Source organism: Sinocyclocheilus rhinocerous, unplaced genomic scaffold, assembly GCF_001515625.1.
Source record: "Sinocyclocheilus rhinocerous isolate Xijiao unplaced genomic scaffold, SAMN03320098_v1.1 scaffold735, whole genome shotgun sequence".
NCBI classification, from domain to species: domain Eukaryota; kingdom Metazoa; phylum Chordata; class Actinopteri; order Cypriniformes; family Cyprinidae; genus Sinocyclocheilus; species Sinocyclocheilus rhinocerous.
In genome coordinates this window covers 220,909-246,667 of record NW_015629505.1, presented here as the reverse complement: position 1 = coordinate 246,667, position 25,759 = coordinate 220,909, and the positions used below count along the sequence as shown (strand labels likewise).

The following is a 25,759-nucleotide window of genomic DNA, read 5'->3' as shown; positions in this document are numbered from 1 at the left end:
GGCCTGCGTGGCCTGCGTGTCGGCACGAAAGCTTATCAATTGCACGTGTTTTAAGCCTTGCCAATTTAAACAGTTTAAAGCATTCAAACACAAGACGCAGAAAAACTCAACTGAGAGTTTGCGCACAGAATTCGGTGCGCACACGGAGAGCCGCGCAAACACCAAACCGAGCTCTTCGCTTCCTCCCGTGCCTGAACGAACAAATACACCTCGCCAGTTTAAACATACAAGCACAAAAAGACATGAAAAGCTTAATTCAGCACCCGCGCGCCGTGGTTGACTCTTAACTTTTATAAAGAATATCTCTTTGGATTTGAGACTTTAGTCTTTGCAACTTTACAGATCTTCTTTATGCACCAAGAGCTTGTAACACTCCAAAGAGAAAGGAAAAATTGAAATCGCATCATATGACCCCTTTAATGTTAATCCAAAAAAATTAAATAGGAGAAAATCTCTCACTGCTCTTTACTGAATTACTTTGTAGTTTTAACAAAAATGTAAGTTTAAACATACAAGCACAAAAAGACATGAAAAGCTTAATTCAGCACCCGCGCGCTGTTCTGTGCATGCAGAGAGCCGCGTCTACAGCCCTTAAACACCGAATTAAGTTTTGTCTCTTCTTGCACTTGAAATGACAAATACATACAAAATTGTCACAATACCTGTCTTTGCGAGTATCCTCGAAAAAATGGTCGGTTATGTCTTAAGTGAAAGTAAACAGTTGAGTAAGAAATGGAATGTGTATCATTATATTGGAGTGACCGCGCCTAATTTACTAGCTGCTGTCAGTGTCCTTAAAGGGGTCATATGATGCTGCTAAAAAGAACATTATTTTGTGTATTTGGTGTAATGAAATGTGTTTATGCAGTTTAAGGTTAAAAAACACATTATTTTCCACATACTGTACATTATTGTTTCTCCTCTATGCCCCGCCTTTCTGCTTTTTTACAAAGCTCATCGGTCTGAAAAAGCGAGTTGTGCTGAGATTGGCCAGCTATCCAGTGCGTCCAGAATAAATGCTGCTGCCTGCCAGCTGCAATCACCAATAAAACGTTGTTCCATGTTTTTTTTGTCTATGTCGTCATAAATATCGTTATCGCAAATATTCTTGAAATATCGTGATATAATTTTGAGGCTTTATCGCCCACCCCTACAGTGCACACAATTCAATAGAGCTGCAAGCCATTTAAAAGAAAATTGTGAAACACTTAATTTCTGTCAAGAATCTCAAATATCATCTAATTTTCAGCTAATTTGAAATACACAAACTGCGGGTAGTGATAAAGAAACAAAGAATGGAAAGAAATTGTATCTGTTGTAAACATTAAGAGTAAACTGCATCTAAACTTGATCTCTTCCCAGCTCCAGACATGCCGTCAAATCAAAGCAATTCTGTGATACCCCTCTTACAGGGCTTGGCCCTCACATCACGTGCTCAGGATGTTTGAAGCAGGGTGGAGGCCCCGTACTGGCAAACTGGTAACTGTCAGGAGGGTAAGCTTTAAACAAACAGAACTCTAATGAAGCATTAAAGAACCTGGTAGCCAGTGGAATGACTGTTTCTTCTGGGCTCCACTGCAGGGGATTCATTACAGCAAAGGCTGTTTTGTCAGGGGCAACCATATGAGCTGAATTCAAGGTCTTTTGAAGTATATCTCACAGAATGTGCCTGTGTGTCACTCATCAGCGCTTATGTGTTTTCATGTCTCCAAGGAATGCAGCAACAATCTGTGCCCTGGTGAAACACCTAATTACTAAAGTGGTTGGCCTCATTGGCAAAATACACAAGCCAAAATAATATGCACAACACCTGCAAGACAACAGGATTTTTGATTACAAGACCTCAAAAGTAAATGGATTAAATTCCAGAGACAAATTAATTAGAATGCTCTAGAGCTGTTGTTTCTGTACTCTATTAATCAGAGTCCTGAATGAACCCTTTGACATTTATTTTTCATCCCAGAAATACTTGCAGGACTTGCTGAACCTTTATAATTGCTGGACAATGTTTTCCAAGTTTCTGGAATGTTGCTGAGTATTTTTGATTATCTGCACCCCTGCTACTCTCAGTATCCAAACAGCAGAGAAGTGACTAAGATTTCAAAAGACATTTGGCTGTACTCTTCTCCAACACACACACACACACACACACACACAGAGTATAATCAAGCCAAAGCCTCCTTATGGAAATAACAAAGAGTAGACGGACATGATTTAGGACCACAGGAGGTTGATCTGATAAGACAGTTCGTGTCATCCAGGTTATCTCCTGTAATACTCCAAACACGTAATATAAGTGAGAGAAAAAACCTTGTATACCGAAGTATACAATATTTGTATAGCCTAGTACCCGAGAGGAAACATGTACACTGCAACCTGCAATGAAAATTAATTTGTGCCAGATTGCAGAGACTGTATGTAGCTACAGATTTTGCTGTTGTAAATACCTCAGATGTGTTGAAACTCAAGTAAATGTGTTAAATGAACTGCGATGCATCCAATTAAAACAACATAAATAGGTAGTCAACATACAGTATATAATGGCACAAAAGCAACAATCTCAGTGGCAAAAACCTTGTCTTCATTTTCACTGGTTGATCTCCAGTTCTCCAGTTTGCAGTTCTCCCCTGATAAGATGTTATCTCATGTACACATGTGGAAAATTAAACTAAATACGCACACACACACACACACACACAGATTGACTTACACAGGCAGTAAATGTGAATAATGGAAACTTTCTGAGCTGGTAAACTGCAACCAAAACTCTGTACACAGGTCTGGAGAAATCATCATCATCATCGTCTTCATCACAAACAATCAGGCTTCACAGACTCTCCATATGGCTATGAGGTAAAGGCCACTGCTCAGCTGCAGTTGAATAATTTGACACCGGAGTCAATTTATAGTGCAGAAAGCTGTAGCACATATGGATGGGCAGTATGGAACACTGGCTGTGGTCCAGGGGAGGAAAGCCTTGATGAAAGGAAGACAGAGCAACGGTAAGGAGTATTTAAAACTAGGTCAGAATCAGTGAGCATGACTGCCTTTTGATGCGCTGCTCACTCGTAATATCCTGGCTGGGTTTCAGACATACATTAGTGCTGTGTTTGGGTTGGGCAGGGTCAGCTGGATAGTGCACTTCAAGCCAGTCCAACAAAGGGTCTAAGTGTTACACAATCCTATATTCTTGAACCGCCCTAAAGAAGACTTTGACAACAAAAAAAAACAGCTCAACATTCCACACATGATACTCCGGACTAGTGCAGATGAGGCCACATTATGTTCTCGCTTTCTATTTCCTTTACAATGATGTATGCTTAGTCAAGAGTAATCAATAAGCACACTTATATGAACATTAAAAGTTATTTTTTTTATCAAAGCAATAATTCAAGTTCCTAAAATGTCATGTAGTCTGACTGAAATTGTACTAGTCAGATTTTTGCTTTTTTTTCTCTCCAACTGCTTCAGAGCAACCACTCTCTATTCATTATTCAGAACTGAAAGTTTAATTCAGTTCAAATGTATTTGAAATTGTCAAAGCATATTGAGTACCAAGTACAGTGTTGGCAAGGACAAGATGACCAAGAGAAGTGTCCAACCTGGATCCATCTGATTCCATTTGTTAGAATTTATGGGGTGGACAATGTTGAAGACCCATCTGCAAGTTATCACCAGAAAGAAGCAGCTGCATGAAGCTCATTCTGTGTTTTCTTCTATTGATATATACAGTATCCACTTGGCATTGATCCCTAACTCTGTTTTCCCAGAATGGTCCGATTCTTTGTAATTGTGTGTATTTTTGCCTTCTTTTATCCTTAAGTCCTCCTCCTACTTTTTCAGTCCAATTACATTTTCTTCCTTCCTCTTGTTCTTCTTGATACCAATCCTTGATAGCATACACATGACCCTCCCCCAATCCACACCCAGTCTCAAGTCCCAGCTGCTATAGCCAGGGTGCCTCTTTAACTCCAACTGTCCACAGCAAACAGTCAGATGGATGGATAGATAGATGTGCGAAGGGGAGGATGGCCCAGCAGGACTAGAAGTCACAACCACTAATACACACTCAACGCACACACCTCCTACTGTTAGACCACCCCACCACTTTGAGGCTCAGTCCACCATCTGGCCAGACTGAGACTGCGGACATGTTGTTGGTTATGGCTGGCTGGCCCAGTGGGGGGAGGAGACCCAATTAAGAAACTAATCTGTATGCAAAATATATGAGCCCCCCCACCCCCCAGTTTTTTTCCCAATGTGTTTTTATCTTGTACTCCCAGGATTGCTAAACACAGCAGTCAAATACAAATCCTCTCAGTATAGCGGACATCACACAGTCCTTCATTTCCTCAGATACAGGCACTTTCCATCAGATAAATGTTTCAGCCAGACTCGGCCAGCTTGATTTTCATCAGACCTCAGGGAGGAAGTCCGCCCCCGGAGATCCAACAGCATGTATTTGTGCAGAGTGCTGATTTAGGATCAGATTTTCACATTGTTTACTGGGGTTTAAGCCAAGGAGTGCTAAGGAGCAGCTCTGATCCAGAGACAGCATTCCTGATATGTGATCTTGTACATATATGGGTTCTGGTCTCTCACAACAGACCAAAGGAGTCAACCTAGGGTTGATAAATGATCCCAACAAAAGAAAGAAAATGAGACAATACACAATACAAAAGGAAAGAGCACTGCTGTCATGGCCATTGAGATATGGAAGCTCATTAATTTTATCTGTTAAATTACAATTCTGTTTAGAAGAGTCACATAAATATGATTTGTGTCCATAATGTTAATTCTAACCCTAAGTGGACACACAGATCAGGACTATTACCATCATAGACATAGCGGGGGACAGTAGCTACGTTTACATGCAACCAATTAATCTTTTTATAATCAGACTAATGACTTACTCTGACTAAAAAGCAGTAATTTAAATACCTAAATAGGAATTAAGTAAGCATGTTAATGCTTGAATCTGACTATTTTCTCCAAAGGATTCAAAAATACCTAGTTCCATGATGTGCATGTTTACATATGTTTTACTTCTTAAAACTAGTCAGTGGAGCAGAATGTTTACTAAATATTTGCTAAAAGAAAGTCTTCTGACATTTGTCATCGTTCTTCTAAGATATGGCAAAAATTACAATTATACTCACAGTAGCACTTGGTGACATTATTACGGTGGACTTCTCCGGTTCTGTACACAGTGACTGGGGATTGGGCACTGTACATATGCTGATGTTTTGTTCAGAATACATGTAATGGACATGTAAATGAATATGTGAATTGCAAAGATTGCAAAGTTTAGGGTTTATCTAAACTGAACATTCAGAATCTGAAATAGTATTGGATTCATTGGACTGACAAAAATAGTGCATGTAAACATACCAAATGACTGCCACAAAAGAAAGGTACTGAGAGTTTGCAAGGCCAAAGGGAAGGTGACAGGATGTGTGTGAAAGGGAAGGGAGGAGAAAGATGGAAAGCATAAGAATGTGGAAGACCTTCACTTCACCTGGCAGACACAAATTACCAAACCTCGCCCCCTACTGTCAGGGAGCGGGCCAATGAGCTTTAAACATCCAGCATTCCCTCAAATATTAACACTGATCTGTGTCATCTATGTTGAACATCAACACTAATAAAAACATGGATTGATGGAAAAATCATGGTTCTGTTCTGATAGTCTAGTTGTAGATATAATATTTTTTACTCTGTAGCACTGATTACAAAAGCAACCATTTCAAATCTCTATGGGCAAAGATCACTGTTGCGTTTTTTTAATTATTATTTCTTCTATTATCTTTTTTATATTATGTTTTATGTTTCTTTTTCTGTTGTGTTTTGTGTGTGATTTAATGCTGTTTCATGTAATGTAGCATGTAAAGACAGCATATCATTCCAGTCTGTCAGTTCTGTATTTTGTAAACTTGGTAAAATTATACTAATCATTCTCTGTGAAGATAGCATAGGAGGTGGAGGCTTTGTGCGCAGCCAATGGTAGTACTGGAAAGGACCATTGAGGAGAGAGGGATGATGGAAATAGCATTCCAAAGAAACATCTGCAAAGCTTCAAGTGCAAAAGTGCTGAATGACAGCAACAACAAACAATTAACATACACTGAAAGAAAAGAGAGAGGGAGGATAGGGAAGATGACAAAGGCTGAGTGTTGATAAAATCGCACAGACTCACTCACAATAACATATTCACTCATATAAAATATCCACCAAAATGGAAGCTAAGGCAGCACAATATGGAGAAAAATGTGAATCACTACAAACTTAAAAAATAATGTGATGCCGATATGTAATGTGTTAAATCTAAGAGTGTGCTAAATCTAAGATGCGATAAATCAGAATACATTTTCAAGTTTTCGAGCCGGAAGAATAGTGGCACATCTATTGAAGTGAAAGTGACGTGTAGCTCTACATTTAATCCATCCAAGTGCACACACACAGCAATGAGTAGTGAACACACACACACACCTGGAGCAATGGGCAGCCATCTTTGCTGTGGCCCCGGGGAGCAGTTGGGAGTTTGGTGCCTTGCTCAAGGGTCTCATCTCATCTCGCGGGTATTGAAGGTGAAAGAGTGCTGGTCATTCACTCCCCCCACCTACAATCCCTGCCGGTACTGAGAGTCAAACCTGTAACCTTTGGGTTACAAGTCCGACTCTCTAACCATTAAAGGGGTCATATGATGCTATTTTAAAGATCATTATTTTGTGTATTGGTGTAACAGAACATGTTGACATGCTTTAATGTTCAAAAAACACATTATTTTTCAAATACTGTACATTATTGTAGGTCCTCTATGCCCCGCCTCTCATAAACACGTCGTTTTCAACAAAGCCCCCTCCTTTGACAAGCGCAGTCTGCTCTGATTGGCCAGCTGACCCAGTGCATTGTGATTGGCCGAACACCACAAGCACGCATCGGAAATGTAACGCCCCTTACCATAAACGCGAGCTTCATCTTTCAAAATAAATGTAAAGACAGAGCCCGAAAGGGGAACAGAGTCGCGTGACAGACACAATGATGAAGCTGGTATGTGTACACAAGCCACGGTTAAGACAGCTGACTCCACTGTGAGTGACCCTGTCTCTCTATAAGTTGCATCAACGATTTAACAGACTTTAATTGCAGTGTTCTTAATCTTTATAAGTTAGTAGTACTGTTCGGGTTTACAGTGTGGGGGCGTGTTAGAACGAGCCGTTTTAGGTAGGCGTGGCTGACTCTTAACTTTTATAAAAAATATCTCTTTGGATTTGAGACTTTAGTCTTTGCAACTTTACAGATCTTCTTTATGCACCAAGAGCTTGTAACACTCCAAAGAGAAAGGAAAACTTGAAATCGCATCATATGACCCCTTTAAGCCATGACTGCCTCATCTAACATGTATATATCCTATTCTCCGCATCTCTGAAGCCTTTATGTATAATGTTTTAAAATGTCATAACCATTTACTCACTTGGCTTTCAAATCCAATCCTGCTGTTAGCTAGACAAAGTATGAGGGTATTTATCATCTAAAGCAGCAAATGCCTGGGTGGTTTAATCTATAAAAGAATGCCATGATCTTACCACTCACACCTCTGACAGAGTTCTGCTATGGAAACTTTGCAAGATTTACTGAGGACTAATAGTAGTAGCTGGTTACACTAATTATAAATGCAGGGCACTTACACAAACATACACATTCAAACACTGGCAATGGTTCTCTACAGAATTTAATCTAGATCAAATGAACCACCTGTTTCAACACAAGATAAAGCATCACAACACTGAAGATTGCTGTCTTTGGAACAGGTACGATTTCATCTACAGAAGTGGCATGTGCAGGTGACACTATTATAGTGAAAGCAGCTTGGCTGTACTAGGACACACGCTCTGAGGACCAACCAGGGGCCAGATTAATGAAACATTCTTAAAAATAAATTTCCTGCTTGTTTTATTACTTAAGAAAACCACTTTCCCACCAACCAAAGCAAACCAAACAGACTAAAAGCAGATGAAAAAGCGGTAGTGTGAAAGCACGCTAAGCTTGTAGCCTCTGGGCTTTGTGTGGGTGTGTCAAGGGTGAAACACACGGAAAGAAAGCAAGTATTCCCATAAATCATAACAACTTGACATTAACCTAAATGTACAATTTATTTAAAAGGACAGGTCCAAATGAACCACCTGTTTCAACACAAGATAAAGCATCACAACACTGAAGATTGCTGTCTTTGGAACAGGTACGATTTCATCTACAGAAGTGGCATGTGCAGGTGACACTATTATAGTGAAAGCAGCTTGGCTGTACTAGGACACACGCTCTGAGGACCAACCAGGGGCCAGATTAATGAAACATTCTTAAAAATAAATTTCCTGCTTGTTTTATTACTTAAGAAAACCACTTTCCCACCAACCAAAGCAAACCAAACAGACTAAAAGCAGATGAAAAAGCGGTAGTGTGAAAGCACGCTAAGCTTGTAGTTTCAGTATAGCCTCTGGGCTTTGTGTGGGTGTGTCAAGGGTGAAACACAGGGAAAGAAAGCAAGTATTCCCATAAATCATAACAACTTGACATTAACCTAAATGTACAATTTATTTAAAAGGACAGGTCTGGAGGCCTCAGAACACATCTCTGTGTGCTTAAAAAAAGTTTGTAATGAGGAGCACTTAAATTTTCCAGAATGCAACCAGAACTTGAACATCACATTTAGCGCACATAGCACTGAACACCTGGTTATTTTACTAACAGATCTATACATGCACATAAGCACATCCATTTACTACAGAAAAGCCTGAAACCACTATTCCAAAAAATGTGAAAACGAGTCTTGGCTAAAATCCAAACTAAGCATTTTACCCAAATACCCAAAGGGCAGGTTGCCTTCATCGTCACCTTAAAAAAATCATACTCCCCTACTAAAAATAAACTGGAATTGATGGAAAGTGGGTTACAATAACATGAAAAGGTGGGAAAGCATAAAAAGTTAAAGTTAAATAGGTGTGTGAGTTTGTTTGTGCACACACACAAACTCACACACACACACACACATGCAAGCATACTGCCTGAGCATTGAAATATATGCACTCCCTTTGAGAATTAGAACCCAAAGACTGTGAGTGCTTTTTAATTCCTGTCTCTATTTATCTGGCAAATCAAAATGAATGCAGGAAATAGGTAACGACAGGCACAAAACAGGCACAAAATGGTATGCCGAGTGGCAGAGAGAAGAGAATTTACTGTAGAAAGATGAGAGAGCTGCCTCAAGGCCTAAATACCACAAATACACCTGCAAGATCAATAACCCAAAAACACAGATGGCGCTTGTTTTCAGAACAGAAAGAATTTGGCGAAAGGCAGAAAGAAAGAGTTTATGTACGTCAGCTGTTTTGTATGTAAGATAGTAGAGATACAGACTCAACAGGATCCCCTACTAAAAATAAACTGGAATTGATGGAAAGTGGGTTACAATAACATGAAAAGGTGGGAAAGCATAAAAAGTTAAAGTTAAATAGGTGTGTGAGTTTGTTTGTGCACACACACAAACTCACACACACACACACACATGCAAGCATACTGCCTGAGCATTGAAATATATGCACTCCCTTTGAGAATTAGAACCCAAAGACTGTGAGTGCTTTTTAATTCCTGTCTCTATTTATCTGGCAAATCAAAATGAATGCAGGAAATAGGTAACGACAGGCACAAAACAGGCACAAAATGGTATGCCGAGTGGCAGAGAGAAGAGAATTTACTGTAGAAAGATGAGAGAGCTGCCTCAAGGCCTAAATACCACAAATACACCTGCAAGATCAGTAACCCCAAAACACAGATGGCGCTTGTTTTCAGAACAGAAAGAATTTGGCGAAAGGCAGAAAGAAAGAGTTAATGTACGTCAGCTGTTTTGTATGTAAGATAGTAGAGATACAGACTCAACAGGAATATGCTTACCACAAGATCTGTTTGAACCAGTATTATTTATATACTATTATAGTATTTATTAATATTTTGAATTAGCTTTTTTCTTTTTATTGTTTTCTCTTTTTTTCTGTTTAGTAATTTTGCTTTATTTTTTATTTTAGACAGTTTTAGTTTTAGTAGTACTTCAAATTAAACTTGCATCAGTTCATTGCCAAGGCAACATTTCTAATTGTCATCTTACACGACTTTTAGGTTTAAGTTTTTCAAGATTTAGCCTATTTCAGTTAACAAAATAATAGTTTTTAGTTTTTGTTAACAATTAACAACACTGGTTGGAAGACATCATGTGCTATACAGACTTAGATGAAGTTTGTTTAATCACCTCCTACAAAAGCTAAACCAACAAACACCATCATGAAGATCCCTAGGTGACTCTTCATTTCTGTGAAAAAGCTTGTGTGTGTTCTTGTGTCTGCGTCCTCTTATATCCACTTTCACTAGAGAGAGATCTTTGCACACTACTGTTTCAGAAACTTTTACATATATGCCTGCAGATTTTCTATTTGATTATTGATGCATTTTTGAGGAAATTGTAAGGTATGGGTCAGTCAAACAGAAAATCTCGGGAATCTATGAAAACAAATAACACATCACTATAGGTTATTCTTAAAAGCCTAAATTAGCTCAGCTCCTAAAAGCTACAAACAATTACAGCACACTGTGCATTAATTATTCATGCTAAGAGTTCTAGCATCTGTTAGCTATAAAACAAGTCTTTACAGAAAGACTGTTACCTTGGCTGCGACAACACACCCTAAACACAAAATGCTTAAGCAGAGTTTCCACCCGGCGAATAACACCAACCACATCAGTCTAATCAGATCCCTCTCCGCCTGTGATGTGGTCAGGAGTGTTAAGAACCACAGCAGCTTTCATCTTCTGTATCTCTGCCACAATTTCCACACTTTCCTCACCCATTTCCATTTTCCCTTTCTCACTTTCCATTTCATACACAAATAATGAAACATAGCGGAAACAAATAATGACAGAGATGGAAACGACAGTAAACCTCTAATTATTTCAATTGATTCAGAGAATATTCAGTAATGAAAGCTAGAGAGAGAGGCAACTAAAGATTACTAAAGCTTTCTAAAGAAAATGAGGCATCAGGTTTCTCAGACAGTGACTCAGAGGTTTTGAGTTCAGCTTGGTTTACAGCACAGACACTCTGAGTCTATACACACACACATACACACATACACTCAAATGGCAATTTGAAGTACAAGCACCTTCTCTGTGAACACAAACACACTTGAGTGTTCTGAGTTCAACAGAAAGAAAAATAGCAAAGTTACATCTTCCCTCTGGCTATGGCTCGATGTGAAACCCTAATGGGACAACCTCCAAAGCTGAAGAAGAGCCAAAAGGCATGCAACACAACTTTTTCATGTTTTACTTTAAAGATCTGCCACTCCAGTCCAGTCATGTTACAGAGCCGCGGGCAGTATGGGTAACTGACAGCTCTGGAGAGACGTCTCGCACAGCTGTTTGTGTAAATATACAGTGTTACTTCTGAACTTGTGCACACATTTATTTATAATCCCTTACGAAAAAGAAGTTTATTCAAGTGTGCTATTAGTATACTTCTTTTAAACTAAAAATAGGAAAGTATACTTTTAGTCTACTTTTTATGTACTTCTCAGAAATGGGCTTTATGTACTTCTCAGAAATATACTTAAATAGTTGTGTACTTAAAGTTTACTACTGTTATACTTAAAAGTATACTTTTATATATTAGAAAGTGGGCCAATTTAGTCCCAAGGAGTATTGAAATAGTACACTTACAAGTATACTACTAGTACACTGATATTTGTATACTTACTACATAAAGTATACTTAAAAATATACTTGAACTTTACTTAAGTATACTTACTAAAATAAACTTGAAGTATACTACTTTTTGGTAAGGGAATACTAAAACAATATTTTTTCATCTAACTTGAACAACCTATAAATTCATGTAGGCTATCATTTTAATCATTGTTAATACACTTCATACTGCATTTGAGCATTTGTTTGGACAAAAGTTTGGGTAGTGAAAAAAGAGTCATCCCAGAAGAGAAAATATGTAAGTTTTAAAGGTGCAGTATGTAATATTGACAGCTAGTGGTTGAAATGGGCACTGCAGTCCAAATTCAAAATACTGGATATTGAGTTGTTTGTTCCACCCCCTCCTCTTCAGACTCAATGCTCGCAAAAGTTGCTAGATTGAGGACACACAACAGGAACAAGCGTAATTTACAATGAAAGGCGACAAGTCTTACACTCTAAGTTGATGTGTTGATGAATCCACGTTTTAATATACCTCTGGTCATTATAAAGCTTTTTAGATGGATGCCGAGGCTTTTTGGGTCGGGTAGAATCTGCGATCTCTGACCCAGTTTGTTTGCTGGCTTCCATTGCTGCAATACATGTTTTCTACATTCTGGCAACCCGGGGTGTCGAAATACTATTGGGTAAATTGGCAGTGGATGGAATCACACAGACCAAAACAAAAACAGACATTCCGACACAGAACGCAGTAGAATAACTGGCTGTAGCATTGTTTTTCGGAGAAACAATTCTGTGAATTTAGCACGTTTCTTAAATATCTGCAAAAATATAATATTTTTATGCTTTAGTACAGTCAAAAATTACATATAGCACATTCAAATGTGTATATCTGCTAAAAGTGAATTTTGTCAACCTTTATAAGAACACAGTGCAATGTGGAAGCTATTTTCTTGTGAATGTGTGAGACTTCAGATTCATTAGCCACTTTAGGTGAATAAGGCTGGCCACACATTTAAACCCTCCCCAATCCCAAATCGTAAACCTTAGACATGTTTGATATTTACAACTGAAAGATGGTGCGTGCTTTCATAGTTTTCATGAAAAAAAAGTTGCGTGCTTTCATAACAGACAGCTTTTTGTACAGCTAAAATAACTTTTGCTGGCTTCCATTGCTGCAATACATGTTTTCTACATTCTGGCAACCCGGGGTGTCGAAATACTATTGGGTAAATTGGCAGTGGATGGAATCACACAGACCAAAACAAAAACAGACATTCCGACACAGAACGCAGTAGAATAACTGGCTGTAGCATTGTTTTTCGGAGAAACAATTCTGTGAATTTAGCACGTTTCTTAAATATCTGCAAAAATATAATATTTTTATGCTTTAGTACAGTCAAAAATTACATATAGCACATTCAAATGTGTATATCTGCTAAAAGTGAATTTTGTCAACCTTTATAAGAACACAGTGCAATGTGGAAGCTATTTTCTTGTGAATGTGTGAGACTTCAGATTCATTAGCCACTTTAGGTGAATAAGGCTGGCCACACATTTAAACCCTCCCCAATCCCAAATCGTAAATCTTAGACATGTTTGATATTTACAACTGAAAGATGGTGCAAGCTTTCATAGTTTTCATGAAAAAAAAGTTGCGTGCTTTCATAACAGACAGCTTTTTTTACAGCTAAAATAACTGGAAGCGGCATTCAAGTTAAAAATGACCATGCCCACTCTTACGTTAAAAATAAGGTGGATAGATGGCTTGAAAGTAACACAGAAAAGTCAGAAAACATATTTTGATCTCATGGGATCGTTGAGAGTCACTGTTCTTTATGTGTTCTCAAAGGGCTTTTCAGCTCACATAAACAAAACTGAAAAAAGACCAACTGGTTATGCAATGTGCATAGTGCTTGCAACTTCAAGGTCATGGGTTTGAGGCATTTGCCATGAAGTGTGCTTATTGCAGAAATGTAATGATGCATATTACATTTCCTTATCTTTTTATTGCATCAATAAAATAAAAAATTTCAAGTGTCTATAAATTTCCAGTCTTTTCATAACAAAACACAACTTTCCATTGGAATCAGTGTCAGAGGTCAGGAAGTGGTTTGGTATTGAGTAAGACAGACAAAGTATCAGCAGCTGTTCGTGGCTGTATGTGACACACACTCACACAATTAAACTCCATACTGCATCCTAAGACAGACTAATATAAACCCACTGGAGACTTGTCTGCGAAAACTATCTTAAGGCACAGACTGCTAGACTAGAACCACAAGAGAGGAAAAACAGCCTTGTAGAAGTCAGGCTACTATAAAAGAGAAAACTGTACATTATCTCGACATTTTCCCCATCATTCAAAGCAGTGATTAGAAGATAATAAACGTCCACTAAATATCTGTACGACTGCTTTTTTCTCCTGCAAATTAAGCAAGACCAGTCATCCATCCTCACCAGTGGCTTTTCTCTTTCTCACACAGATGCTGCAACAATACAGATCCAGATGTGCACTAGTAATGATGTCACTGCATCAGCGATCAGACTTTTGATCACATGTACAGACCAGTCATCAAGCTATCAGGAAAAATATCAAACTCCCACCATGCAACACTAAGCTATACTGGCATTTAGCCCTTGGATGACCTCACTTTGTGTGGTTACAAACATTTTTGAAATAAAGTGTAAATGAACAAGCTCATACATGCTACGCTGCTACAATAAGGGTGCAACTCACATGCTTTTTCACCTTAAATGGAATAAAATGAATCTACTTCTGAAAAAAAAAGGTGTTTAACGGTTCATGTTTTACAAAGGTGTTCATTCTCTGCCAGATCGATATGAAACTGCCAGTAAAATCAGCATTTACTTAAGAATCAAAGGAAATATTATTTTTAAAGGGTGGGACTCAATAAGGAAAAGGTATTTTGTTTTTACTCTGAATAGGAAGCAAAACATCCTGAACTGAACCTCCTGTTTGAATGATACAAATTGTGGTGAAAGTTCAGCCAAAAGCATAAGAACAGGTCAAGTTAGGCTCCATCGCCCATTTTACCAGATGGTCCTTGACTAACATCCCTCAAAGCGCTTGGTCACACCCATCTAAACTCTACTCTGGCTATTGATCAAAGATCCACATGCCTATCTTTGTTTTTCCAAATGATCGTATTTCTAGCCAAGGAGTCCAAGGACTGCGTTTGGCCAAACCCAACCTGTTCCACTCGATTCTTTCTTATTTTCTTTACCTGGTCTGATTGTTTTGAGACAGTCTGGACGATGAGATATGAGACACGACCACTTTGGTGGCTTTTTACGCTTTGTTCTGTTTTCTCTCATCTCAGAGCCAGAGTCAGTAAAGCAAACAATACCCAGGATGACGGTTCTTGTCCGCTCCATTGTCAGTTATTCCTGGAGGAAAACTAAACTGGAGATGGAAACACCGTCACATGGTCCCAAACTCTTTATATAAATAGCCTCTCTAAATAAACATCACCTGAACTTGCAAAACACCTGAGAACAACTAACAATGCTGCAAAAAAATAAAAATAATAATAATAGGGTCAGCTAGGGTAAACATAACACTAAAATCTTAGACATAGGGATACAATTATGATGTTGTCAGTGACAACTATGCTTCATCCTTACATAAACTACAAAAACATAATCGAGCTTCCCTTTCCCAGTGGTTTAAGAGTCATCCCGCTGCATTGTATCAAATTAATTGGATTTGTTCTTCATAATTTAGCTTTTCACCTCTATCAGCCCCTCCCCCCTCTGCATATAGAGACTGGGGCTCGAGACGGCAGCTGATCCCACCAGGCTCGTGCTAGTCAACAAGAGCCCCCCACAAGCGGTGCACATTCATCAGGATGCCTCGTGCTTCTTTGTGCTCAGCCTCAGCTCCAAAACAAAAAAGGTTTGATGACAGCTCCAAAAAAATTACAAATATTAATGCAGCATGACAACTTCAGAGCTGTTTTATATTATTAGCATTTGGAAAGAAATGAACACTGGAAAGCCAGCCCATCACACTCACATTTTCAAGGGAGAACTGAAATGTCCTCTGAGCAGCGCTTGTCCTTATGAAACCTCAATAGTGTGTTGAAATCGACAAATTAGGAAACATTTCATGGATAGTCAAGACTTTCACTACGGATCAATAGAGACAACTGTCTAATAATTTTAACAGTGACATCTTACCTTCTCTGTTATTTTCCGTCATAACTTAATCGCAAGATAATGGACCTGCCCTGTATCCCGTACGCTTGATAACGGCCACCTCTGTTGTTCCTCTGGCTGGCCCGTGAGCTTCTTCAGATTCATATCTGCGCTCCTAGGACCGCTCACGCTGTCAAATCAGCCCGAGATTGACAACCGTGTGAGCCAATCCGGCAGCGCGCTACTAAAAATCCACCCAATAGCAGAACTGGGAGGCGGTCACATTTAGATCGAGGAGTGTTGCAACTTGGAAGACTTAGTTTCAACGTCTATTTCGTTTGTTTATATGATAAACATAGGAGACACTTTCAAAAAGCAAATACAATTTAAAACATCTATCTATCTATCAGTCTGATTCAGAATCTTAAAAGAAAGAAGAAAAGCTGAACTGAAAAATTTAAGTAACTTTATTTAGATTGATATCCATCTATCCATCTGTCTGTTTCAGCAACTTTCTTTACAGAAAAACACTTGAGTTGAAGTAGCTGTAGGCCTGTTTATTGAGATGAATATCAATATTTCTTGCACAGCAACTCAAAGACACAGTGAATGAAATGGGTGCATTTACATTTCCCAAACTCATTACTTTGCACAGTCAGAATAACATCACAATCACAGTTATTCACAATAGTTTGCATACTAGCACAAAACCACACGTACCCACCATGGAAACCCCAATATGTTGTGTTACCTCAGAGACAACTTCATAAGGTCTCTAAAACTTTCTAGGTATAAAATAAAACACTTGTGTGAATGCAGTCAGAACCAGGCACAAACTCTCCTCATATGTAATAGTAGCAAAAGTAGGAAAGCAGCTCTCAAAACTGTTGGGTCAGAGTTCTCTTGGGTCACAGTCCTACATCTGCTTTCATCCAGACAAAGAGACTTCACACACACACACACACACACACACACACACACACACACAAAGAAAAACAAATTTAGAAATGATTTCCAAAAGCAAACCATATTTTTTAGAAAACACATACATTGAACCAATGCAGCTGCAGATATGACCTCCTTGTTTAGTCTCCACTTGGGTCTGTTTTTTAAAGGTTAACATTGTTTTGTTAAAGAATAAAAATGATCGAACACACACTATTCTGAACTCACCTAGTCTGAACTATTGGACTGCTGAACTGGAGGCTAACACCACTCACACCCACACGCGTGCATGTTTCTACAGCTGTTCAAATAAGACTAACACATTCGTCCTCCGCAGCTCAACATGGTTTTCTGGGAAGGCTCCCACCTATACGCACTCAGACCAAAACACGTTCATGTGTTTCAGACTAGTTTTACTGTACTGTATTTTCCCCAAAACAACAGATTTTGGCATGACAGGTGAAGGTTACATTATGACCCTGATGAATGAGATATGCACACATATTTGGTTAGAAACGCCATACTTTCACAATCAACAAAGCAAAGCAATCGGAGTTTCCCTGCTGAGCAGTTAAAAAAAAAATCCACTGTTGCCTTGATATTGTACAAGATATAGGCACGTTACACATGGTTACACATGTTATCATTAGGCAGACTCAGAACTTAGTTTACTAAATGTGGTGGTGTTTCTAACAGTTCCAGATTTCTGTCATCTTCATGTAATGTATTCATAAAATTAAAGGACAAAATACCCTTCTTTCTTCTTTTTTGCAAATTTGAGTCATTGGCATAAGAAAAAGAACCAAGTTCATATATCTAGAATAGACATGGTACAACTTAAGAATGTTTCTGAAGAAACAAAACAAACTCTCAATAACTTTAAGATCTCAAATCAAACAACACGTCATGATTACTCATAAAAGTCTGATATGAAGCCATTACATGATGCTTCTAGTAAATGCAGTGCATGTCTACAGGGTGACATGATAAGTGGACATTTATATCAATATACTGCACACACATTTATTAACAATCAAAAAAAGAAAAACAATCATATTTGGGTTTTAAACGAAGCGCCACTGAACTGCATGCTTTATCAAGTGTTGTGTTGTATTAGTTTTGCTAATTGCTACAGAATCTGTTAACTTTGGCATGGCTCCATGCTAAAGTGAATGTTGCAATTATTTGCAAATGGAAAGTAAAGTATCTGGCAAACATCTGTATGAAAAAAGAATTGCATACAAAAATAAGGGTCTACTCTGCCATGAGCACTTTCATTTGTGTGGATTAAAACAATGAGAATGTCTGGCTGATGCGCGTGATAAAGTTTACGACCATATTATGTTCTGTGCACAATATATATGGCGAGAGTACTGTATGTGAAGTCCAGATATCAGTTTAGAACAACTCTAAATGTCTTATTGAATAACTGTGATATCATGACATCTGATGAATTGCACACTGACCTGGAAAAGCAAACAAATACATAATATAACACAAAAGCTCTGCATTTTTCACTCACAGTCATTCAGCAACAGTAAAGATTATTAAACATATCCACTAACACTGTGTCCTAACCAGGTGCGATACGCCAAGTTCGAAAACTGATGAGTGATGTGACAAAATCACAGCCAATGAGAAGATATTTGATGTTTAATGCACAGTTCTGAAGAACCAATGAGATTTCACAGTGGGCGGGGCTACCCAGCATGATTTCGTGGAAATAGAAACCAAGCGACTGAGAAAGTGTCCTGTTGCTCTTTGCTTCTCACAATCGAGGCTGGCTAGGACAAAAAATTATATGGAAGAGTTTTTTTCTTGTTTTATTGCGTCGCGTCTGGTTAGGTCGTGTGTAAGGTGCTTTGTTGACTTCTTGCTCCGATTGAGTCTTTGGCCCGGTCATGCTGAAGCCATGGATGGATGAGATTCCATAAAGCTGATATTACATAATAGATATTACAGTCCAAGCAGCAGCTGAGTATCATGTCTAGGAGGTAAGAAGAGGAACAGGCAGCAAGAGAAAAAAGCGAGAGAAAGACACTGAGCAAACAATATGAGTAGACGAGGACAAGACGTAAACGTTGGACAACATTCATTGCAGTCAAAAATAAAGACAAGGGGAGAGGGGAAGATTGATATTATTACATAACAAAAAGACTCACAAGTAGAGCTGGTTGGCCATGTTTATCAACGGTATAAAATGTAAAGAAAGTGGCTTATATCAATATTGAGTGTTTTTTCCACAAAGAGAGAATACAACGCAGTAATCACAAAGACAGCCGAGGGAGCAAGATCAAAGACAATCAAAGAGAAAAACTAGGAGAGCAGTAAAGAATTCAGTTCTGACTCTCCATCATCAGAGTAACATTCAGACCATGTGGTGTGGCATTCATGAACGGAGCTAGGTGGCAAACAGCGATGTGAAAGCGCTCCCTCTTCCTCAGCGTGAGATGGGATGACAGTAGCTATGCAGCAGAACGGAGGTGCATATATATTTCTCTCACACTCATCCCTCCATGCACACAGGACGGATGAGAAGAGGTTTTCTCTTTATCTTTGCTTTCCTTCAAGCGATTCAGCGTAACTTAAAACAAGCGGGCTTTCTTCTTAAGGTCATTTTTCTTCCACAAGGCCAAACGGTCAAACTGTTCAATGGTCATCCCAAACACGTTGTAGAAGTCCTCAGGTGACAGGTGCCTCTGAAATGATAAGAATTACGACAAATGTAATTATTTGAATTTTAAAACTTCACAGATTAATTTTGATAACTGGCCAATTTAGGAGATAGTTCAGTTGAAAAATTACAGTTCTGTAGTACTGTACAGTTCTGTACCTTCATTCTTCAGTGGAACACAAAAGAAGATATTTTGAAGAGAATGTTCAAACTTCACTTTACCACAATGAAAATTAATGGTGAACAGGCTGTCAAGGACAGCATAAAAAGAGCACAATTTTACAGTTGTACCGTAAAATAAAATTATTTTGAAACACATTTTACAGTGAAATATGACAATAGCAATATTTGCTGATTTGTTTTATATTTTTATGTAGTAAAAAATTATTCTTAGTATTATTATTATTTATAGACTTTTTTTTATATTGATAATCGCAACATTTATGACTAAATTGTGCAGCCCTACAAACAAGCACATGCAGCAAACCTGAAGCTTTTTTATTTTATTATTAATCAAATTTTAAATATCAATTGCATTTTTTTAATCAAACAAATTGCAATTCGATTTTTTCCCCAAATCGTACAGCCCTTTGTGTGACGAACAGACCAGAACTGAAATGGTTATTCATTAGAAAATCTTCAAAAGCTATTAAAATCCACTTTCTGTGTATGGAACAGAACAGCTTGGACATTCTGATAACTCCTTTCGTGTTTCACAGAACAATGTTATATGGGCTTTAAAAGACATGAGGGAGAATACATTTCATTTTTGGGTGAACTATCACTTTAAAGCAAGCAGAATAGCTCCATGATATAGTCATCCATCTATAAAGGCCCAAAATAACAACAACTAATCAAAGCTTAATCAGAACAATCTCAAAGGACCTCTGCCAGGAATCTATAAGCACTGTTTATTCTGCTAATGATATCTGCATGGCCCAAATGTCATTACAGATTAAAGACAGAGCGAAAAAATAATACAATATTGACAATAATTACAGCCATCTATATGCATGTGTCACCTAAAGCTTTGCAATGGTTGAGGACATTCATTTCCTTTAGCATAATCAGGATTACGAGCACCAATGGGGTGCTGTAAAAGTTGCCAGGCTTTTAAGCCTATGACCTCAATTTTGTTTTAAACCATTGCAGAATGGATTTGTGTAAATCTTTATTCTTTCAGGCTCTGTCGTATGTGGTACTGCAACACTTGCAGATGTGTGGGTATCTTGAACATCTCCAAATAGATGCTGAAATCACAGTCTTTGGAAAGTTTTGGGTGTTGCAACTGACTCAAATCATGCTCAATTCAAACAGATGTGACAAGGGCCTCTTATATCAGGACACCAGTCATATGATGACAAACACACTCACGCAAACACACACACACACACACACACACACACACACACACATATTTTCAGATATTACAAATTTAACCACAGTGATTCCAAGCTAACAGTTAGGGAGTGGGATCTGTAAATCAACATCTCTCGTAACTCCAGACATTTCTCTTCCCTTTTCCACTTAAACCCACTAATAACACTGACACAATGTCCAGGAACACTGAGGATATATTATGTGTTGGCCGTGGGCAAGTGGACTGTGGCCCAACAAAGCCATAACCTCACAAACACTCACACTGGCAGAAGTGCAGTCAGGCATACACACAAACATGCACAACTCTTTGCCTGGCTGCCTTCTTGCATACTTTGATCCAGACTGATACTGACAAAATAATAATTAAACAGCAATAAGTCAAACCATGCTCCATATTAAAAAGGATGACACAGCTGTATTTAAAAATCAATCATTATAAAAGTATCGCTCAATCATAACTTGGGATGCTCCAAAGTGCAATCAATTAAAAATGCACAGTAATCGCACTAAACAAAACCACTGAGTAAATGTCTAATAAAATATTACCTCCAGTCTGGTGCGGTCGACATCCCGTGGTAGTTTTACTCTGACTCTGTGGGTCACAGCAAGCATGTCATAGGGGTAGACCTGCAAAATACATGGATGTGAAAGACACACAATTACACAGATGCACACATACCGTAAGACATCATATAAAATTAAGACATTTGTTACAAAATATATTCATTTCAAATTAATGCTGTTCTTTTGAACTCTTGAGCACCAAATCAGCATATTAGAAGATAACGATCAAGTGAAACAGTTGTTGCTGTTTTTTCTGTATTTCAAAAACAATAAAAAATCGTTCTCACCCCAAATTCTTGAACGGTAGTGTACTGTATATACATAAATTTAATTTTGTAGTATATCTGTTCATGAATCTATGATCAACTAGTGGTTCTTATACTGGTTTTTGTTTGAGGACCCGGTTTGTACAGGTGCCAACCCAGTATCAGAATTATGTATTGTAGAATAATGTTCCTGTGGCTCAGTGGTAGAGCACTGCGTTAGCAGCGCAAAAGGTCGTGGGTTCGATTCCCAGGGAACACACATACTGGTAAAAAATGTATAGCCTGAATGCACTGTCAAAAATCACACACAGATGGCATGTCAAAAGGTTGTGGGGTGCTGTGTTTGTGCACAGATATCAGGTCTCACAAAGTTTACCTTGTATATGCCATTCCGCCCATATCCTGGCAGCGAAGCAGACTTATTGTATGGAAAGTCTGTAAAACAGAGAATTTAGAAAGATTTATGGCACTTTACTCTAGCGTCATGTTCAAGGGGAAAAGAGGCAGAGACAGTTTAAGGTGGAGGATATGAAACATTCATAGAAAAATTAACAGAAGAAATTGTACCACTCAATATGGCAGCTGTAAGAAAAGAAAGCCCTGCCTTTTAGTTCAAATCATTTTTCCATTTACTCTACAAAGGGCATTCAAATTTACTTGACCAGTCAGAAAAATACAGTTTTTAGTCACAATTGAAGTTTTAAGCAAAAATGATAAATGATATTGTTGTCAGATTTGATTGCTGATTTAAATTGTCAACAGTTTTGCATATTTTAGTCTTTGGCCATTCAAGCAAATAAGACCTGTACTTGTATACCTGTTACCTACATAGAAAATAGCTGCTCTGGGATGTTAGCAAGATGGCCACTGACATGAACTGATGTAACTTTAAAGGAGACAGCGGATGCAAAGTTCACTTTTACATGGTGTTTGCAATAAATTTGTCTTAGCAGTGTGTGGACACAACCACCCTACAATGATAAATACCCATTCACTCCTTTTTTTAAACCCCCACAAAACCTAAACAGTATCAATTATCAAGCCATTTTTTTTAAGCAGTATGACATCATATTGCTCAGGCCCCGCCCACGACCACTGACAGACTGTCCTGTATTAGCATATCTCCGCCCTCAGCCTGTTGTACGCTGTCTGCCATTCTCTCCGCGCTTGAGTAGCTATAGCGACAACAATATCTCGTAAGCAATGCAGGTGTTTTCTAGTTGGATGTAAAAGTGAACATAAGAATCTTAATTTTTTCTCAACATTAGAGCCACTCATGACGCAGTGGATTAGTTTTGTTTTTGATGGTAACTCGCCAATGAATACACAAAAAAAAAACGTAAGAGAGGGGTGTGGTGAGCAGTAGCTCAATATCATTCAAAGAGACATGCACCAAAACGGGTCGCTGTGAACAGAGCTGTTTTTGACAAGGTAAAAAGGGTGTTGTTTTATACGACTATTGAGGAATTTTAACCAAAGTATGTTGCAGGCATATCATAAAGACCCTAAAGAATCATGCCAACTTGTGGAAAATGGGCATCCGATGTCCCCTTTAAATATATGAGATGAGAAAGTGATGTTAGTGTCAAGATCAAGATAAGAGATTATCACACACTTACAGCTCTGATGAATTTCTCAGAGAGAGTACATTTGGAGCCAAAGCTTTTGGTCTGTAGAGTCATGTTCTCCTTGGTCTGGGAATCAAAGGTTGGGTTCTCGATAAGGGCATTCACAAATACCCACACATGGTTTTTAACCTGAAATTAAAAAAGATCTTTTAGTTCTTTTAGAACTGTTAAGAGACCAAAAAGAACCAAATATCCAAGCGTCTGAATAGATATTATATCATACGAGTGTGTTGAACTGTGAATATGCACCTGGAATGGTTTCACAGAGACTCCAGCTTTGTTCTTCTTCTTCACCACTTCAATCAGTTTCGCCACTATTTGGTCCACAACATAGTCAACATGTCTTCCTCCCTAAGAAATCACACATTCCATGAGCATGATATATGATGTTTTTGCTGTTTAGTTGTTAGTTAAGTTGCACCCTTAAATTCATCCCCTTAAAAGCACCACTGCCAATTTAAACCAGTTGGATTTGTGTCTGGCAAACCTGAAACAAGTTTAATTATACACAGGTTTCAGTTGAAACAGATTAGTTAACTAGTCATTTAGGCAACCACACCGACGATTCTGAAAATGTGTAATTTTTTATATTCCCAGTTTCAGTAATGAGTAACAGTGTTTCAGAAACCTTGGTGGTGGCAATGCTGTTGACGAAGCTGATTTGCTGGAAGCCCTTCTCACTCATGGTGAGACACACTTCCCAGCGCTCATTCACCGTCTCATTCACCACCTTCAGAGCAACGCCCGTCTCGTCCAGTTTATCCTTCACATACAGATCCACATAACTGCGGAAACCATTCACCTGCAGCACGAGACACACACACAGATGCTCATGAGGGAGACAGCTGTCTGAAAACATTTGTATGTAAGTTAGATTTAACGAAGAAACTCATTAGACTGTTGTCAAGAAATACGCTTTTTTTACATATGGAAATGACCGGTGACTTACAGGTAGCTTCTTTCCGTTGAGCATGACTTTAACGCCCCTACAAGAGCCGGCCACATCATATGCCCTGCGTGTCAGCAGAGCCACAATATCCTTGTCCAGCTTCTCCATCTTGAATTTGGCCAGATCAGGCTGGAACGTGACACAAGTGTAGTCTTCACCATCAAATTTCTTGATCTTCGCCTCGCTGGTCTTTCCCATGTTGTCCTGCCATGTCTTTGGAACACGTGGGAGGAGAAAAACTTTAGGTAAGACATCAAGATAGCTGCTGTTTTATGACAACCACAACAGATTTCCTGTATTCCAAATTAAGGAAACGGATGTACCTGTTTAAAGCTCAGTTTATACTCCTTGCAGGCTGTCTCCACTGTAAACTTTGTGCTGAATATGTTACAGAGTTTTGCACCATATCCATTCCTGCCGCCTGAAGAACACCAGATAGATGAGTTAAATTCACTTGAACACTCATCCTCAACATTAACAAACAGCACAAACACATCTAAATTGCATACTAAGGCTGCATGATCATGACCAAATCATAACTGTTGATTACTTCTCTTGATATTGTAATTGTGATTATTAATGGCAATTAATAAAATGAATTTGTAATAAGCAACTGTGTGTAATATTCAAAACCAGCTGAAAACTATTTCTGAATTACTTTATTGCTGCTGAACACATAAAAGTAAAATAAAAAATTAAGTGCATAAACATTCAACTACAAATTGGTACTCTTAGCAACATAGCAATATTAGAACACTTCTATTCCATTAAAATCCCTTTAGTTCACTCACTGCATGTTTACAGTTTCACATGATCGTTTGAGACCGTATACACTCTCATAAACAATCCTGTTATAATCAATGACCTGTCTACACTGTAGAATAAATCTCTTATTGACACTGTCAACAGCTTGTGAATGCAGAGCATGCAAAACCAAAACAGTCAGTCACCTTGTGCTGAAAAACTTTTAAAGTACCTAAGTCAAGTTTAATTAAGTTTCCCTACAAAGATCACCCCACTCTGCGGTTTGAAAGGGCTGTGGGACACAAGCAGGACAGAGCCCATCTCGTCTCATAACTTCAGGTTTTCTCCAAATATTCCAAAGCAACTGTTTGTAAATTGTCATAAAAGCTAATTATATCATCCGCAAGAGCAAGACATCTATGTTGGATGTTGCATTACATGTAACAAAGTGAAAATGAATGCACATGACGTGGAAAAAATAGATATCAGGAAAAAAATTAACAATTTGCTCCAACAACTAGTTAATTTGTTCATACAAATTAATTCGTGGCCACATTTCATTAATTCTTTACCTCATTAAATTAAAATTGAGGAACAAATTTGTACATTGTGGCCTAAAATGAGAAAATAAATTCTTAATTTGTGGCCTCTGTATTTTTCACTTTACCCCCGCATGTCATGCTCAGGGCTCTGTACAAGT

General features: G+C 38.3%; 2 protein-coding genes and 1 long non-coding RNA gene across 3 annotated transcripts in view; all 3 read right to left on the bottom strand.

Moving 5' to 3' along the window:
• LOC107738968 (actin filament-associated protein 1-like) overlaps positions 1 to 16,059 on the bottom strand; it is a 66,916-nt gene extending 50,857 nt beyond the window's left edge. The window contains exon 1 of the mRNA XM_016550905.1: positions 15,952 to 16,059. Coding sequence (XP_016406391.1) covers positions 15,952 to 15,973 — 22 coding nt within the window. The 5' untranslated portion in view covers positions 15,974 to 16,059. The remainder of the gene's footprint in view (positions 1 to 15,951) is intronic.
• Positions 2,860 to 5,467, bottom strand: LOC107738969 (uncharacterized). The gene is made up of 3 exons (XR_001639949.1): positions 5,392 to 5,467; positions 5,160 to 5,238; positions 2,860 to 2,976 (listed from the first exon to the last, which is right to left on the bottom strand). It is a non-coding gene; the product is annotated as an uncharacterized LOC107738969 (long non-coding RNA).
• A 1,372-nt stretch (positions 16,060 to 17,431) lies between the features above and the next one.
• Positions 17,432 to 25,759, bottom strand: part of LOC107738967 (actin-binding LIM protein 2-like) — a 72,602-nt gene continuing 64,274 nt past the window's right edge. Inside the window, exon 22 of the mRNA XM_016550902.1 lies at positions 17,432 to 19,553. Coding sequence (XP_016406388.1) covers positions 19,440 to 19,553 — 114 coding nt within the window. The 3' untranslated portion in view covers positions 17,432 to 19,439. The remainder of the gene's footprint in view (positions 19,554 to 25,759) is intronic.